This window comes from Doryrhamphus excisus, chromosome 3 (genome assembly GCF_030265055.1).
Source record: "Doryrhamphus excisus isolate RoL2022-K1 chromosome 3, RoL_Dexc_1.0, whole genome shotgun sequence".
NCBI lineage: Eukaryota > Metazoa > Chordata > Actinopteri > Syngnathiformes > Syngnathidae > Doryrhamphus > Doryrhamphus excisus.
In genome coordinates, this window is record NC_080468.1 from 28,209,807 (window position 1) to 28,227,983 (window position 18,177).

Consider the following 18,177-nt stretch of genomic DNA (forward strand, 5'->3'; position numbering starts at 1 on the left):
ATGTTTTTGGAATGTGGGAGGAAACCCACGCATGCAAAGGGAGAACATGCAAACTCCACACAGAGATAGCCGAGGGTCGGATTGAACCGGATCAACCGCCGTGCAGCCCATAAACAAGATTTACACACATAAACATAAAAATGTGTGCATTTTTGTAAATCCATCCCAAATGTTCTCCATTGGATCTAGATGAGGGGAAGACTCAGGATGGTCTCAAAGAGTCAGCTTCTTCCTGTGGAAGTCCTTTGTCAAGTGTCAACACACAGAATAGGGCCTTCAGTCATGATGGATGCCACCTGCCGTTTGACGCCCCTGCACGACCTGAAGCTCCATCGTTCCAAGCTCCTGAGACGTTTCTGGTAGAAATCAGGTGGGATCTCCCCTTCCTGCCAGTAACGTTGGAAGCCCTTAGGAACGTCAAGGGAGGAGAAAACCTTTGTCCATCCAATTCCAAACCTCCAAGGAGACCAGGCTTTTGAAGAGGTTTGTTCTTAAAATCCTCTGGCAGTTACAGTCTCGATGGCTACTGCACTGGAAGGATGTGGGGGCCACTTTGAGGTGAACATCTGTAAAGATACTAAAAGCCATACTGTACCATTAGCCCAGAGTAGAATCTAATGACATACTACCAGAAGCTTGAAGTCAGAGCTTCAAGAGGGTGATGATCATTTTTTCTTGGTAAAGTTCCTTACCTGAAGTGCAGCGTCCGGAACCACTCTCATCTCTTGTGAACAAGGGCCAAGTGTTCAAAAGCAGACGCACCGCACCTCCACGGCAGACCAGGGTCCAAGTGGCCTGTTGCTCATCGCCATCATACATGATATTAAAAAGGTCCGCAAAACATTGGATTTTCCCAAAGAAGACTTTTTATTTTCCAAACTACGATTAAAGAAAAGGAAAATGCAGAACTGCAGAAAATAGACTTTTTTTTTGCATGGCTAGTTTTTTCTCTCTGGTACTTTCACATATGTACATTTGTCAAAAAATGCGATTTGTACAACACAACAGAGAGAGAAAGAGAGTGCGCAAAAAAAAAATATTAAACGCTACTCACCAATCTCAATCACAAACAAAAATAATAATAAAACCAAAAATAGACAAAATTCCCAAAAATGTCCATGGCGTCCAATTATTCTCTGTACACTTTTACAACCGTCTTAAAGCGGGAGACGACTAGCCGTTTAAGAGCGCTAACGGAAAGGGAAAAACAGCCTGGTGAAGGTAGACCCAAAGCAAAGGTTTGATTGTGACGTACAAGCTGGTACGGGAGTATAAGCGCTCAGTCATGGACAGAAAAAGGAAAAAGTGCGCTGCTTGAATTTGAAAGTGATGCACAACAACAAAAAACAGCCCATCCTCTGAAGAAGACCCCCCACCCTTGGGATCCGGGTCCCCTAACTTTGCTTAAAATTTGAAGAATCAGTGACTGCCACTGAAATTAAAACATGAAAAAGGAGGGGAAAAGAGCTGCCTTTTTAGACAAAATGACAAAATACGGGACGTCTTCCGCTTCTATTTTTGGGAAGCTAACAGTGCCTACCCTTAAGACGAACTATGTCAAAAACGCAAAAACATTCCATCCAACTAAAAGAACGGTTGATTGTCTGAAAAGAAGGACAAATACAGTGACAGGTTAGGCTGTTTTTGGCTGTTTTAGGCAACAAAAGCAAAAAGGGACCCCGCCTGTCCCCTCTAGTTTGTTTCTTAAGTGTCTTTTTTGTGTCCCGACCGTCTCAAGTCCCTGCACTTGTGGCAGTAAAAGATGTCGGGCACGTTGGACTTCTTGATTTTGGCGCAGGACAAGTGCACCCAGATCCCGCACTGGTTGCACTCGATCATCGGTCGCCCGGCGAACGGCTTCCCGCAGTAGCATGTGATCAGGTCCCACGAGTCGTCCCCTATGGGGGGGGGACATTGAAGAAAATTAATTGTACAAATGCATTGCTAGCAGGGTTTCAGCTAGGATTACTTTGAAGCTGTGGTGGTGGGCTGCTGCTACATCTGCAATAAAAAAAAAAGACAAATAGTACATTGACTGTACTTTATTTACAAAGCACGTCTCAACCCAGTGTGCTCATTGTCATTAAATACGGGCGACCACCCGACATCAGCTACCTGTGATGTCTTCTTAAAGGGCAACTGCACTTTTGAGGAATTTTGCCCATCATTCACGAGTTAATTTCAGCTATTTACAATACTGTCATTGGGATACACCGGGGGTCGGCAACCCGCGGCTCTTTAGCGCCACCATAGAGCTTTTTGAAAAATGTTTGAAAATGTAAAAAGATGGGGGAGGGAAATATATATATTTTTTTAAATATGGTTTCTGTAGGAGGACAAACATGACACAAGCATTAACGTTTTCCAATAGAGTAAATATTAAAGTTCAACATTTCTGTCAACGAAGATTTGCGTCATAGCCTGCGACACACGCCAGGAGGGTGGCTGTGTGATGGGCCATGGATCCCAAAGGGAAAAAAGAGAAAAATAACTGAGGAGAACAGAGGATTAATCTATCTACCTACCTTCCTACCTGACAAGTTAACACCAGGATAGCTACATTGGTTAGGTGGATACTTTATTCATCTACCTACCTTCCTACCTGACAAGTTAACACCAGGATAGCTAGGTTGGTTAGGTAGATACTTTATTCATCTATCTACCTACGTTCCTACCTGACAAGTTAACACTAAGATAGCTACGTTGGTTAAGTACATACTTTATTCATCTATCTACCTACCTACCAACCTACCTAACAAGTTAACACCAGGATAGCTAAGTTGGTTAGGTAGATATTTTATTCATCTACCTACCTACCTACCTACCTACCTGACAAGTTAACACCAGGATAGCTACATTGGTTAGGTGGATACGTCATTCATCTACCTACCTACCTACCTACCTACCTACCTGACAACTTAACACCAGGATAGCTAGGTTGGTTAGGTAGATACTTTATTCATCTATCTACCTACCTGACAAGTTAACACTAAGATAGCTACGTTGGTTAGGTGGATACTTTATTCATCTACCTACCTACCTACCTACCTACCAAGTTAACACCAGGATAGCTACGTTGGTTAGGTAGATACTTTATTCATCTACCTACCTACCTACCTACCTGACAAGTTAACACCAGGATAGCTACATTGGTTAGGTGGATACGTTATTCATCTACCTACCTACCTACCTACATACCTACCTTCCTGACAACTTAACACCAGGATAGCTAGGTTGGTTAGGTAGATACTTTATTCATCTATCTACCTACCTGACAAGTTAACACTAAGATAGCTGCGTTGGTTAAGTAGATACTTTATTCATCTACCTACCTACGTTCCTACCTGACAAGTTAACACTAAGATAGCTACGTTGGTTAAGTACATACTTTATTCATCTATCTACCTACCTACCAACCTACCTAACAAGTTAACACCAGGATAGCTAAGTTGGTTAGGTAGATATTTTATTCATCTACCTACCTACCTACCTACCTACCTGACAAGTTAACACCAGGATAGCTACATTGGTTAGGTGGATACGTCATTCATCTACCTACCTACCTACCTACCTACCTACCTGACAACTTAACACCAGGATAGCTAGGTTGGTTAGGTAGATACTTTATTCATCTATCTACCTACCTGACAAGTTAACACTAAGATAGCTACGTTGGTTAGGTGGATACTTTATTCATCTACCTACCTACCTACCTACCTACCAAGTTAACACCAGGATAGCTACGTTGGTTAGGTAGATACTTTATTCATCTACCTACCTACCTACCTACCTGACAAGTTAACACCAGGATAGCTACATTGGTTAGGTGGATACGTTATTCATCTACCTACCTACCTACCTACATACCTACCTTCCTGACAACTTAACACCAGGATAGCTAGGTTGGTTAGGTAGATACTTTATTCATCTATCTACCTACCTGACAAGTTAACACTAAGATAGCTGCGTTGGTTAAGTAGATACTTTATTCATCTACCTACCTACCTACCTACCTGACAAGTTAACACCAGGATAGCTACGTTGGTTAGGTAGATACTTTATTCATCTACCTACCTACCTACCTAACAAGTTAACACCAGGATAGCTACGTTGGTTAGGTAGATACTTTATTCATCTACCTACCTACCTGACAAGTTAACACCAGGATAGCTACCTTGGTTAGGTAGCTAATATAGATGCATACAGCATGTGTTGCCTTCATTGTAAACTTAAACTGTATTTTCCGGACTATAAGTCGCACTTTTTTCATAGGTTGGCTGTTCCTGAGACTTATACTCCAGAGCGACTTATAAATGAAAAAACTGTTTGTTACATGACCACAGGACAACTTTTATGTTCATGTTTATTTTTTGTGTAGCTGAATAACCATTGTGTTAGCATATCTTACACCTATTCAGCCTAATTCGCTATTCTTTTATTGTTAGAACTTGCCTTCCAAGAGGACGTAATGTCTGTTTTGGTCAAGTAGTTTGGAAAATAAATTACCTGCAAAAAATGCGACATATACTCCAGTGCGACTTATGTATGTTTTTTTTCTACCTAATTATGCATTTTTGGCCTTGTGCAACTTCAAAAACTCCGGAACGACTTATAGTCCAGAAAATACGGTATAAGGATTTTTTTGTTGTTTTTTTGTGGTCCAATATGGCTCTTTCAACATTTTGGGTTGCCGGCCGCTGGGATTCACCTATTTGGACTATGAAACCTAAAAAATAAACCTCTAACAACAATGCATGATTTGATACACACGCTCTTATCATGTATTAAATATATACACTGATGATACTACCCAAAACGTCTTCTGTGCATCGATACTACCGAACTAACAATGCCTCACTAATCGCTAGTCTCAACGTCATTCACAGACGGAAGAGAGGACATGTTGTGCTGGACGACATAGCCATCCCTGGGAGAGTAGACATCAGAAGTGTTGTCGCTGTTGTTGACAGAGCTAGCATACCGGTGTGTATCGAAATTAGGGATCAACCGAGATGGTTTTTTGGGAGCCGATGCTGATACCGATTTTTTTCCATCACCCTGAGCTGATGGCTGATTTTGCTTGGGCCGATATTGCTTTTGCTCCCTCAATTTATATGAAAAAATGACAATGATAACAAATATTATAGGTCTCAAGTTTAAACAGATATTTATTGAAATGTAAACACTGAACACAGTAGGATTCAGCTTTCTTAAACACACATTTAAAGAATTAAATCGATGTGATGACTGCTTCTCCGTAGTGTGACGCGCAACCCCCCCGCCTCCACACACACAAACACATCACACTGACACAATTTAGTACGATATATAAAACATTACTCTCATCAAAGTTTATGTTGTGCAGGCTAAAGATCTCTCATAAGCAGACATGGCTGCTCCAATTCCTTCTGTGTGTGTGTGTGTGTTCGGAGCGCGCACACACACACACACACACACACACACACACACACAATACGACACGCATTTAACCTCAGCCCGATGTTCGCTGAATGAAACTCCTACAAACACCATGGGACTGAATCCTACTGTGTTCAGTGTTTACATTTCAATAAATATTTGTTTCAACTTGAGACCTGTAATGTTTGTTATCGTTGTCATTTTTTCATGTAAATTGGGGGAGCAAAAGCAGTATCGGCCACAAATATAAGCCCAAGCAAAATCAAAAGCATCGGCTAAGGGTGATTGGAAGAAATCGGTATCGGCCCGAAAAAAAAGAACACCGGTCGATCCCTGGTAAAGAGACATCCTGGGTGAAAACCTGCTCTTTTGACCCCAGACTTGGACGAAGGTTCATCTTTCAGCAAGACCTTCAGCAGACAGCCAAGATATCAAAGGAGTGGCTTCAGAACAACTCGGTGAATATCCTCAAGGGGCCGAGCCAGAGCCCAGACCTGAATCCTATTGAACATCTCTGGAGAGTTCTGAAAATGGCCGTGCACCGACAGTTCCCATCCAACCTGATGGTGCTTGAGAGGTATTGCAAAGAGGAATGGGCAAAACTGGCCCAAGACAGGTGTGCCAAGCTGGTGGTATCATATTCAAAACCACCCGAGGCTGTAATTGGCCAAAGGGGCAGCCACAAAGTATTGAGCAAGGGCTGTGAATACTTATGTTCATGTCATTTTTCACTTCTTTATTTTTAATAAATCAGCAACAATCTAAAGACTTTTTTTCATGTTGCTGTTATTGAGTGTTGTATGTAGAATTTTTTAGAAAAAAAACATTGATTTTATCCATTTTGGAGTAAAGCTGTGGCATAAAAAATGTGGTAAAGGTGAAGCGCTGTGAATACTTTCCGAATGCATTGTACATAACATTTTTTGTCATAATAAATAATTTGTAAATGCAGCAGCAGCCCACGGGGAACCCTGTCTAATATGTCATTTTTCACTTCTTTATTTTTAATAAATTAGCAACAATCTAAAGACTTTTTTTCATGTTGCTGTTATTGGGTGTTGTATGTAGAATTTTTTAGAAAAAACATTGATTTTATCCATTTTGGAGTAAAGCTGTGACATAAAAAATGTGGTAAAGGTGAAGCGCTGTGAATACTTTCCGAATGCATTGTACATGATAACATTTTTTGTCATAATAAATAATTTGTAAATGCAGCAGCAGCAGCCCACGGGGAACCCTGTCTAATAATAATAATAATTAATTATCATTATGATAATAATAATAATTATTATTATATTATATAATCTAATGAGTTCAAATGGTGCATCCTTACCAGACTCCACCATGATGTCTTCGTCGGCGATCCACGTTTCACCCTCGCTGGAGCTCATCTCAGCATCCCTCATGGTCTCGTCGGAGTGCACCTTCCCGGCGGCGCCATGCAGGCTGGGGTCCCCGTGTCCGCCTGCCCCGTCCTCCCCCTGCTCCTCTGCGTCACTATGCTCATTCGTGGTGGTGCTCTTGAACCGCTTGGCTTTGGGCTGCTTGCTGTTTTTGCAGCGCTTGATGCGCGGCCGCTTCTCGCCTTCGCTGCTGCCACTGTCTCCCGCTGCCGCCGCCGCCGCTGAGGACGGCGAGCCGAACAGCTTCTTGGGCTTTTTGTCCTTCCTGCGCTCGGCTTTGCCCGGACTGGTACCGTCATATAGCGTGTCTTTGAGGCGCATCTTGTCCAACAAGGTGCTGTCGGAGGGCACGCGGCTTTTGCCCTTGTTGGCACGGGCCTTGCGTACAAACGTGTGGATGGTGTGCAGGTCCGAGGAGCCGCCGTCCGCCCACGCTGCGCTCATGGAGCTGCTGCCGCCCCCACCGCCGTCCACAGACAACCCCGAGCTGTGGGCGGAGCTTGACGATGTCGGTGACCATGAGCTTTCCTGGAAAACAAACGAGGAATCTTAGCGGTAGAAGAGTATCATACACCCCAGCTGGCATCATCCTATTTGTCCATTAAAAGTTGCAAACAATTTCTCAACTTTTCACCCTACTTTTTTTCTTCTAGTTAGATTTTTCCTTGTGAAATGAATATTACAGATGGTAAAATGAACGTGAAAAATAAACCACAAAGCTGATGTCAGACTTCGAGAAGGACACTGCTCGGAAGTAGCACTTCCGACCTATCATTCAGCAAACATCACCTGATCCATCGTGTCCAACACGTCCTATGTCAGAGCACCCCTCTATTCTGTTATTTTAGCCATTTTCATTCTTTTGTTTTTCAATTGTCCAAATATTTACACTTTTTTCTTCAATAATCTTTGTACATTTTCATTATGCATTACTACTTTATTGCAACAATATTTAAATTTTATTACCATATTATAATTTTTCCCCAACCTAGTTTCCAAAAATTATAACCTTTTGTTTTGTTTATATTTTTTTCAAAATAATTTTTACAGCTGCTTGTTTCAATTTGTACTGTATTTTTAAAATTTCCAAGTATTTCAACTTTGTCATTTTTCTTCTTGTAATTATTTCCATTTTTTGAATTTTTTCCTCGATCTAATTTTCAACTTATTACATTGTTTTATTTACAAAAGTGTTTGTTCTTTAATATCTCAACTTAATGCTACTAAAATAATGTTATCATGTAAACCTAGTATTACTTCATTTTCATAAAATGACTATATCGCAGTGCTGACGGGGGTTGGGTAATGGGGGCGTTCCATGCCACATGCCAAAGTATAGCTGCAACAGCTGCGCAGGCCAGACGCCAGCTACGCCAACCCCCATTTTCTTCCCCTGGCTCAAGTCTTCAAGTTCTTATGTTGTAAAGTGTGCTTATTTGTGCCTAGGTTACCCAGGTTTTTTTGCCAGTCCCACACTGTACTCCCCAATAGGGACTCCCCTGTCTTTTTCCATTTTGCTGTTTGTTTTCGCCCTGCTCTAGGCAGCCAAAATCAGGGAAGTCAAATGACATATATCAAGATGCTCAATGACGTTAAGGGCGTCACAAAAAAAAAGTGTACACCCACTTATACAACCACATAGAGGCATTTTTTCCCCGCCAAAAAAGAAAAAAAACAATATGCAGTCATGATGATGTTATGATAGCATTCATTGAATGTGTGACCTGACGTTTGCAGCTAAACATCCAAATCACTATCATTAGCTGACAACAAATAGAACTAGTGTTTACATAGTCAAAGCAGTAAGGGGACCGAATATAATGTTGTATTTGTTCATTTTTTTTTGCTCTTTCCGCTTAGCTTTTCTCCCATAAAGGAAAATTTTACTTTTTCAGACTTTTGCCCATCATCCACAATCCTTATGCGAGACTTCAACACAAGTCTCTCTTTTCTGTGCGGTCTAAACATTCAAAAACAGAAAAAGAGACAGCGAAGAACGCACGGAATGGGATAAAACTATTCCGCCTGTAAAGCCTTCTGAAAACACACCTTGTGTGACCTGCACATTATCGGTGACCTATTAAGCTTTAACACTTTTAACTATAAATGTGATGTTGCATTATTGCATTAAACGACGCCAAAGTGTCAGATAATGAGATCTGGGCATTTGGAAGAAGTTCGGGGTGGCTCTGAATGCTCGGTCTCAGAGTTTTTTGTTTTTTTTCAAATACCTGCTCATAGTGAGCCTTGTGACAATTACGACACCCTTGATAAATTGACATGTGTACTGTATGTACAGTATGTCTGTGTGTTTGCCCGTCTGCTCGTCTCTCTGTACCACATAGGCTACATGACAACAAGGTTCACACTGTCTGTGCGCATTGGTTCTATAGTGGAATGAAAGGATAGAGTGGGCTCTCATCTCATTCAGCCTCTTTGTGGAGGCAGCGCTACAAGCTCCTACCCTGCGAGCAGTTAGCTTTAGCCAGCATACGCTAACATAAATGCTGGCGATGGTTTCTAAGGCGAATGCCACTGCCACAGTGTGGGAATATTTCGGCTTTAAAACAAATGAACCAAGCAAACGCATGAACACAGACAACCGACAAGACAATTTTCTCTCCAGGGAAATCAAACTACTGATGTCAACACTTACTTTTGTGTTTGGTGGGCAAATATAAACAAATACAGTCCAGAATGGCGCGCGTCCGCAGACAGTGTCTCAGCTACATTGAAAAAAACTTAAACAGGCAACGTCTGTGTCAAACTAATGTAGCTCACATAGGTACGTCGTACACCAGGGGTGGGCAAACTTTTTGACTCGCGGGCCGCATTGATATAACAAAATTTCCGGGGGGGGGACTATGTATTTTACACGTAACAGTCCACCTGGTATTATTGTATCTGTAAAATTGTCATGCAATCTGCTATTATTATTTATTATTTTATATTTATTATTATTATTATTATTATTATTTTATATTTTAAAAATAATAAAATATTATAATAATTAAAATAAAATTAAAATAATTATTATTATTATATTATTATTATGTAAAATATGCAAATATAACAATATTATTATATATAATTAATATAATAATTAGCATTAATATAATAAATATAATAATCATCATAGTTATAATGATAATATAATAATTATTATTTTAATTTTTATTATTATTATGTGCTTGTGTCTCTTTTTTCAGGAGCACATTTTTTAAACAACAGACCATGTCAAACAACGAAATTGATAAAACCATCAAAAGGTTGGCTCAGGCCATGATGCCAGGTTGTATGTTGAGTTTAAATTAAATACTTTTGAAAGATTGGGCGGGCCGTATTCAAACACTTGGCGGGCCGGATGTGGCCCCCGGGCCGTAGTTTGCCCACCCCTGTCGTACACTATAATGAAGGACCATCTAGTGGTTGAAATGTGAATTACAACTCCCATGATTAAAATTAAATTAAAAAATTGTCATATTGTAATGTTGACACACATTTATCGACTAGTAACATTTGTTTTCATGGCAGGCCTCGGTGTAGAGTTCCTTTCTATGTTGCTATGCAAAATCAATGTACCCAGGAAGGAAGTCACACTAATGATTAAAATGACCCAAAATATTTTCAGTATTACATGCTATCATGAATGTGCCTGTTGCTACATGGTTACAACATGGATGTAAAATGATAAAACCTTGTTGGAGGGGTTTTAATGATGGGCTTTCCAGGCAGAGGAGGTGTGTCCCATTATGTGCATTATCTACCCACTTCTTTTTATAGCCTTACAGCTCTCAGAAAATAGAAATACATGCGTTCATGTCTCACATATGTATTGTGGACGATGTGCCTTTTTTTATTTAAGCTTTTGTCTTGCAGCATGATTTAATTATTGTCAAATGTTGACGTTCCCCTCAAAACATAACCTCTAATATTACAACATTGGGGTTCTCTCATACAAAACAGTATCAGTCTTTCTAGGTATAAACAAACTATAGGCATGCTCTTTATGACATTTGCGGATTAAAGTAACAAGTAACAATAAGAAGATAGTGATAGCGAACATGACCGTACCTCTTTGGGACTGGGGATGTAACCAGCATAGGCTAGGACGAAGCTGCAGAATTTGTTGAAATCCTCCACAGTCCTTCGCTTCCTCTCTGGGGGCTAACACCAAAATAAACACATGCATCAGAACGCTTATCTACTATCTCGAATAGGAAAAAAGAGGAGGAAAACGCTTACCAAAGGTTCAGTTTTGCACGTCAGAAGTGAATCTACAGGGGGAGAAACAATCTGTCAGCCATTTTTATGAATTAAGGCTAACTAGCATTAGCTGCTAAACAGCTTAATGGGGATTATTAGCCATATAGGCGACCCAAGAGGGGCGGTTCATGAGTAACAACGTTACATTTGGACGGCTGTATAACTCACGACTTAACGGCGCCTTGACTGTTCAATGGCACACTTTTAATGCTTTGTTGACTTTTGTGGTAACTTTTATTAGCCACCGCTTATGCTAGCAGGTAAAAAAAATACACTAACTCGACGAACCGACATATATAGCCTTTATAACAATTTGCTTGGATTTTAATCTAATTTCTAAAGGATAATGGTGTTACTATGACAGTTGACATGTTGGTAAGCGTAACTTTAATGCTTTATCTGTGTTTGTAAGCGCGCTCGGCGCGGCTATCAAGCCAACTGAACGCCTCTTTGAAATGCATGAAACACATGCAAAGGACGTCTGATTTGACGATTAAAGCGAGAATAATGATCAAGAGCTAAGCAAATTTGATATTCTAAGATTAGTGATTTATCGAGAAAATTTAGAATTGCGACATACGCAACCCGAACGCAGCATCGACGTTAGCGAGCTAGCAAGAGCTTCAATCGGCTACATCTGTTCTCAAACCTGCACACACAACAAAGCTGCTTACGTTATGGGGCTTATTTTTTAATGTCATCAAACATACCTTGGTGGTCAGACATTATGTCGAGCATTGTCCCCCTTCTCTCCTCCGACGAGCAGGCCTTATTTTGATTATTAGATCCAAGAACCAGCTAGCTAGCCGGAGCTCAGCAGCGGCCGTCGCGGTGTGTGCCTTCTCCTCTTCCCCGGCGTGGATGCACCAGGGCAATAACGGATGAAAATAAAAAATAAACTTCTCACAAAAAACAGTGAAAGTGAAAAGTTGCTGCACGTCCCCTTCGTAATCCTGCGAACCGCCTTTAAAAGTGTCGCCACACTGAACGATACGTAGTTTTACTGTCACTCATGCTGTCTCGTTAAAAAATGAATACAAATGCCATGCCACCCGTTGAACATTAATTTAACACTCAAATAAGAGTGATGGAGAGTGGTGACGCAAAGTAAATAGCCGATTTTTTCCGTTTTAATATTTCGTAGTAAAGAGACAACGCAACGGATTCGACACACTCCTTCAACTAGTCGGCGCGCGGCAGAAGCCGCTTGGGGGACACAAAGGTTTATGGGTATTGCAGTTGTATTGCCGCGTGAGTAAACAGGAACTCACAGGGTTGGACTACATTACCCATGTCTTATGAGCTCTGCGTGATGTCGTTGACTCCTTTAGCTTCATCTCGCCGCGAAGCTGGATATGTCACTTTTGGGCAAGAAATGACATTTATTCGTGTTAAATAGCGACCGTCCTCGCAAAGATAAGTATTCAAGGATGTGCCACTTTTTTATATTAAGTATTTTTCAACTAAATAATACATGTATGCTAACTGCTGGTTTGAGTAGCTAGTATCATGTTGCTTGAATTGCTACAAGGAGCAGACGCTGGGTGGTTGCTTTTAATACAAGGTAAAACAAAAGTGACTAATTATTAATTTGGTTTAAGAAATTTAAATGAAACGACCTTTTGCCTTGAAGATTCCTGCTGTTGTTCAGGCCGACCGCTTCTATGGAGCTTCATCAAGTCTGCGTCGATCAGGTATTACTGTATGTGTGTATAGCTGAATGTACAGCCTGCCTATATATAAATATATATAGAGGTGGGAGAAAGTCAGTGTTGTGCAAGCCTTTAATCCAGGGGTGTCAAACTCATGCCATGGAGGGCGGAGACACTACTGGTTTTCTTTCCAGCCTGTCACCAAAGCAGGTGATTTTATTGATTAACCCTCATTTGGTCAATTAAATCACCTGCTGGAGAAACTGGTTGGAAAGAAAACCTGCAGTGCTTCAGCCCTCTGTCAACACGTGCTTTAATCCTAAATCTAATCTCAAATCAGGGTAAGACTGTTTGAGTCAAGTTCCAAGTCATAGACTTGAAAGGTCCGGGTCCTTCCAAGTCATAAGCACTGTTTAGTGTTTACTAAATGTTATTTCAATAATGTGACAATCGGTTTAAGGTTACTGATTATGCTTTTTCCACTTTTCTGACCAATAATTGTTGTTAGAATGTTATTAATATTCAGATCAGATCATGAGGTTTGCACATTCATGAGACCTGAAAGAAGTTTGGGATGGCTCGGTCTTTCTATGACATCACAGTGAGCTTTGTGAAAAGTCACCAGCTGAATGGGCGTGTCCGGGTGCAAGCTGTAGGTGTAATTTTTTATTTTTTTTTTGCATTGTTCAAACAAAGACACCTACTACATTAATTGAGACACACGCATTTCCTTGTTCCATTAAACAATATTGTCTGCTAGAAATGACAAAGACTGATTTGTGAGCTAAAGTGTTTTAATTTTCCATCTTCTTAATGCACAGTGCTTTCTTTTTGCAGATGAAATAAAACACATGACATACCGTTGTAAATAAGGCAGACGACGTAGCATCCGTTACACACTGTATGTGTTCTGCTACTGCTACTGGTTAGCATCGAGTGCAGCAACCTACACAACACAGCGGCTTCATATACCATATTTGGCAATCGTATACCAATATTTGGCAGAGTAGTTTCATCCGTCAGCAACAGCAGCAATCAGTCACGCTGGGAATTTAATTGTTGCAAATATTGATTAGTTGTGTTTTTCGAATGTGCTGTGAGACAATTAAAAAAATATCCCTGTCTTAAAGCAGCAGAAACCTCCTTAATATCCGTGCAAAGTGTGTGTGTGTGTAATCTGTTCGGTTTTTGTTGTTTTAGGGAGCAAGTGGTGCACGTCCTCAGCTTTGAGGTCAGTGAAGATGACATGAAAAAGCGCTTGACAGGTTCAGCCATGGAAAGGTATTTGTGTGATATTGTTAATTTCTTCCTCAGTCATAAATTTAGTAGAAAAAGCTCATATTGCTAGAATAATGTTGTGCTGTAAATTTCAGAGAAAAAGAGATTTTGAGATGGAAGTTGTAAATTTTCGAGAAAATTTGTTTTCGTAATATTACGAAAAAACTCAGTAATATGACAAAATTGTAAGTTTACAGGGGGAAAAAACAGAATAAAGATGTAAATTTACAAGAAAGAAATCGTAACAATAGAAGAATAAAGTAATTATTAAGAAAAAATTCTGAATATTTTATTTAACTTGCACATTACGAGAACAAAGTCGTGACATGTCTCTTATTACAACATAACGTTGTAAAAAAAGAAAAAACTCTGAATATTGTGGTAAATAGTGGTAAATTTATGTGAATAAAGTAGTCAATTTACAGGAAAAAAACTATGAATAGTAATATTAAGACTATTGATGTGCAATTTAGATTTTTTTCCTCCCTCTCATATCAGGATTTTTTTTTCTTGTTCTATTCCAACTTTCAGCTTTAAAATAAAATGTCAAATGTTTCCCAACTGTAGGCCTTTATTCTTGTAATATTATATTTCTTTGTCAGTGTTTCAAACACTGACTCTACACTGTAGCAAATTAAAAATAAAAACAGTACCATCTTCTGGCTGTGTCGGGGCACTGCCCCACACTCACACCATTAGCTTTATCCGAAAGAAGAACTGACAGTTAGCACTTTCTATTTCTTCTTCTGTCCTTTTAGGATCCACTTCCATGATGCTTACAGTGACCCCCTTGGTTGGAGCGGCGGCGGTGGCGGCACTTTCACGGTGGATCGCTTCTGTTCAGAGGAAGTGACGCGTCTCGTCAAACAGCTGTCACAACATAGGCCAGCCCTACTCGTCATTGACTCTCTTTCATGGATTGTGAGGCATCACAGCACGCCTGCCGTCTGCCAGACCCTGCTGCAGCTTCAAAAAGGTATTCAGGGTACCCACGGGGTCTTAGAAACCGTCAAGTCCAATCATTTCAATTCATGTTGAAAATGTTCACACGTTTGCCCAAAGTCACAATAGCCGTCTTCTTGCACTGCCTGTTCCGGCCGAGTATTAAAATAATCTGACATTTCAGAATAAAGTGGTAAATTTAGGAGAATAAAAGCTGTAACTTTAAGGGCACCTACGGCATGGGCTAGCAAGGGCTTGACATGCTAATCTAGTTGTTAAATGCTCTGTTTTGCTGCCACCTTATCAATAAAAGCTTGCCTGAAGCTTTGCCATATCGATGAAAAAGTATCTTAGTATCAACTTCCGTTTTTGCTGTTTTTGTTTAATTTTCCAAATATTACAACATGCTTCTCGAATAATCTTCAGAAATGTATGTCTTGTAATATTTAGATTTTCCCCCAAGCTCATTTTGACAACTTCAAAAAAAAAAAGACAACTTTAATTTGTTTTGTTTTCTCATATTACAAGTTGGGGAAAAAAAACAACAAGCAATTTTTTTTCTTTAATACTTCAACTCTATGCTATTAAGAGTTGTTATTTTTCTTCATATTACAAATTTATTCTCATTAAAGTGCACATTTTTAATTACATATGGCTTTTTCTCCCTACTAATATTTTAACTTTATTCTTGTAATTCTTGCTGTTTGATTTTTCCTTCGAAATGTATCTTGTAAATGTTGTTTTTTAAGTTTTTAATCCCTATAACATATTTTTTCTTCAATAATTAAATATTATGCTAATAAAGTTGTATTTATCCTGATAATATCACATTATTGTCATAAAAGTACGACTTTTCTTGCTAGATTACAAGTTTTTTCTGTTATTATTAATTAATTTTCTACCGCTTATCCTCATGAGGGTCACAGGGGGTGCTGGAGCCTATCCCAGCTGTTTTCGGGCGAGAGGCGGGGTACACCCTGGACTAGTCACCAGCCAATCACAGGGCACATATAGACAAACAACCATTCACACTCATATTCATACCTATGGACAATTTGGATTCGCCAATTAACCTAGCATGTTTTTGGAATGGGGGAGTCCTCGTAGAAACTCTACAGAGGGATGGCCGAGGGTGGGATTGAACACTGGTCTCCTAGCTGTGAGGCCTGCGTGCCAACCACTCGTCATCGTGCAGCCCCCCCCCCCCCCCCCACACACACACACACAGTCAAACTGTTACTATCAATCTGCTGCTGAAACCATTGATGTAATTAAAAAATGTTTGTCTCCACTAGGGGGAGCCATACGAAACATTGTCGCCCTCCTCCATTCTGACATGCACCAGTTGGGAACAGCTGCCAGTTTGTGTCACTTGGCGACGTCTCTGATCACCGTGGCCCCTGGCCTTCACGGAAGTGAGGCGAAGATAACGAAGCGATTGAAATCGGGGAAGGTTTTGCAGGACGTACGTAAAACATAATCATGATCATAATTAGAGGTGCTCCGAGCAGGATGATGCCGATGCAGATCACATGGCTTCACTGACATTTTGTATTTATGATGAGTGCTATTGGCCATGGGGGAAAAGTTTGTACAGTTCTAAGGGCCCCTGACAGCTGTCAGGCGGCCCCCAAAAAGTAGCTCTTTTTTCAATTTATTACATAATTTTTTTATGGGGTCCAGAGTTCCTAGCTGCACCCCTGCTACTTGCTGTATGATCTGGAAAAAATGAACCTTAAAATCACCTTCATTCCATTCTCCTCCGCTTATCCGTGTCGTGGGGGGCAGCTGTCTCTGTAGGGAAGCCCAGACTTCCTGGTCCCCGGCCAGCTCCACAGGCTTTCCCAGGCCAGCTGTTAGACACAATCCCTCCAGCGTGTCCTAGGTCTGCCCCATGGCCTTCTCCCAACTGGGCATGCCTGGACGACCTCACCAGGGAGGCGTCCGGGAGCAGGAGGACTAGATGCCCGAGCCACCTCAACTGGCTCCTCTCCATGTGAAGGAGAAGCGGCTCGGAGATGCTAGGTGCTCTGGTCTTTGTCGGCCAAATCTGGTTCTCAAAGTCACCTTCGTTTAGACAATAGCATAGTTGATTTAGTTCTTCAAGAGAACTTATATCATTGGTGACTGAGTTGAAAGGTAGCTCTTTGTTGGGCAGGACCCAATCACAGGCTAGCAGTGCAGTCACAACAAGCTTGTTAACCCACTGGAAATCGCAGGAGGTCATTGTATACAACAGTATGACAATGCAACAGTCTGACATCTATCAAAGAACACTTTACTAATGCTAAATTCATCACATGGCAACTTAACCCTGACAAATGTGCCTGACAAAATAATATAAACATGTACCAACATGAGTTTAAACTATAAACATTTAAAGTTTTCTCAAAAGTTTTCTTTGTGTCTGAACAATGCATTCATTGGGGCGCTGCAATGACGTCAGCCTCCCTCTGGGCTTTTTTCAATCGGGGCATCCCTAATAATAATAATTTTGATAATAGAGTGCATTCATCATACTGCCACTCTTTTTTCCCAAATGTTTAAATAAAATGTTTTTTTAAGGAGGAGACTTTTGCCATTGCAGAGGATCTTACAGTGGTCAAACAGAGCAAACCTGGCAATGCCATGCAGATGCAGAAACAGGAGGTATTTTTATCAGTAACATTATAATGAATAGAAAAAAACACTCACCTGTTGTGACCACTATACATTTATCCCTCAGACTGACCCAACAGCCAACCTGACCTTCAACCTCCGCCTATCAGATGCAGAGCGTGACGCTAAGGAGAAGCTGGCACTTCCGTTCGCCTTCAGTCGGGAGAAGTAAGTAAATGGCAGTTGTCATAGAACATCGGGCTGTCTGTCTGACAGTCATTTACTTTGTTGCAGGAAAGCAGCGCTGCTAAAGCCGGGTGCCGGAGCGGGGAGAATTACATACGAGCCCGACGCTAACGATGACTATGACCAGGAAGATCCTGATGATGATCTTGACGTGTGATCAGCTTTTCTTTTGAAATAAAAAAAACTATGCATAAGTCTGCCCACCTTCTGGTGCATGTTTGTTGTGCATTGTGGTGGCAGTCTCGGGTGTGAAACCAGGGTTTCATCTGCTAAGACACACCTCAGGGTGTGGAAGGTTGACCCTTAACTCTCCTGCAAGGACTTGATCAGAGACAGAAAAGACTTCCTGAGAATAAAAGACAAGCCAGTCCCTC

At 40.8% G+C, this 18,177-nt stretch overlaps 2 protein-coding genes across 2 annotated transcripts; one reads left to right on the forward strand and one right to left on the reverse strand.

Moving 5' to 3' along the window:
* Positions 1-848: 848 nt before the first annotated feature.
* On the reverse strand, positions 849-12,909 carry phf23b (PHD finger protein 23b). The gene is made up of 5 exons (XM_058068181.1): positions 11,798-12,909; positions 11,067-11,098; positions 10,896-10,988; positions 6,752-7,349; positions 849-1,898 (listed from the first exon to the last, which is right to left on the reverse strand). Exons 1-5 carry the CDS (start codon positions 11,823-11,825, stop codon positions 1,705-1,707), a joined length of 945 nt encoding a protein of 314 aa, XP_057924164.1. The 5' UTR covers positions 11,826-12,909; the 3' UTR covers positions 849-1,704.
* elp5 (elongator acetyltransferase complex subunit 5) lies at positions 11,345-17,997 on the forward strand. The gene is made up of 8 exons (XM_058068185.1): positions 11,345-12,651; positions 12,721-12,781; positions 13,940-14,020; positions 14,776-14,993; positions 16,255-16,424; positions 17,525-17,608; positions 17,685-17,785; positions 17,852-17,997. Exons 1-8 carry the CDS (start codon positions 12,597-12,599, stop codon positions 17,958-17,960), a joined length of 879 nt encoding a protein of 292 aa, XP_057924168.1. The 5' UTR covers positions 11,345-12,596; the 3' UTR covers positions 17,961-17,997.
* The last annotated feature ends 180 nt before the right edge of the window (positions 17,998-18,177 follow it).

What these genes read in the sequence shown, in the direction of transcription:
- phf23b (XM_058068181.1), bottom strand. Translation starts at nt 11,825, where the DNA reads ATGCTCGACATAATGTCTGACCACCAAG. An exon ending in CATAATGTCTGACCACCAAG is followed by an intron (nt 11,099 to 11,797) that starts GTATGTTTGATG and finishes CTCCCCCTGTAG; the next exon opens with ATTCACTTCTGACGTGCAAA. An exon ending in ACATCCCCAGTCCCAAAGAG is followed by an intron (nt 7,350 to 10,895) that starts GTACGGTCATGT and finishes TTTGTTTTCCAG; the next exon opens with GAAAGCTCATGGTCACCGAC.
- elp5 (XM_058068185.1), top strand. Translation starts at nt 12,597, where the DNA reads ATGTTGCTTGAATTGCTACAAGGAGCAGACGCTGGGTGGTTGCTTTTA. An exon ending in ACAGGTTCAGCCATGGAAAG is followed by an intron (nt 14,021 to 14,775) that starts GTATTTGTGTGA and finishes CTGTCCTTTTAG; the next exon opens with GATCCACTTCCATGATGCTT. An exon ending in TGCAGATGCAGAAACAGGAG is followed by an intron (nt 17,609 to 17,684) that starts GTATTTTTATCA and finishes TTTATCCCTCAG; the next exon opens with ACTGACCCAACAGCCAACCT.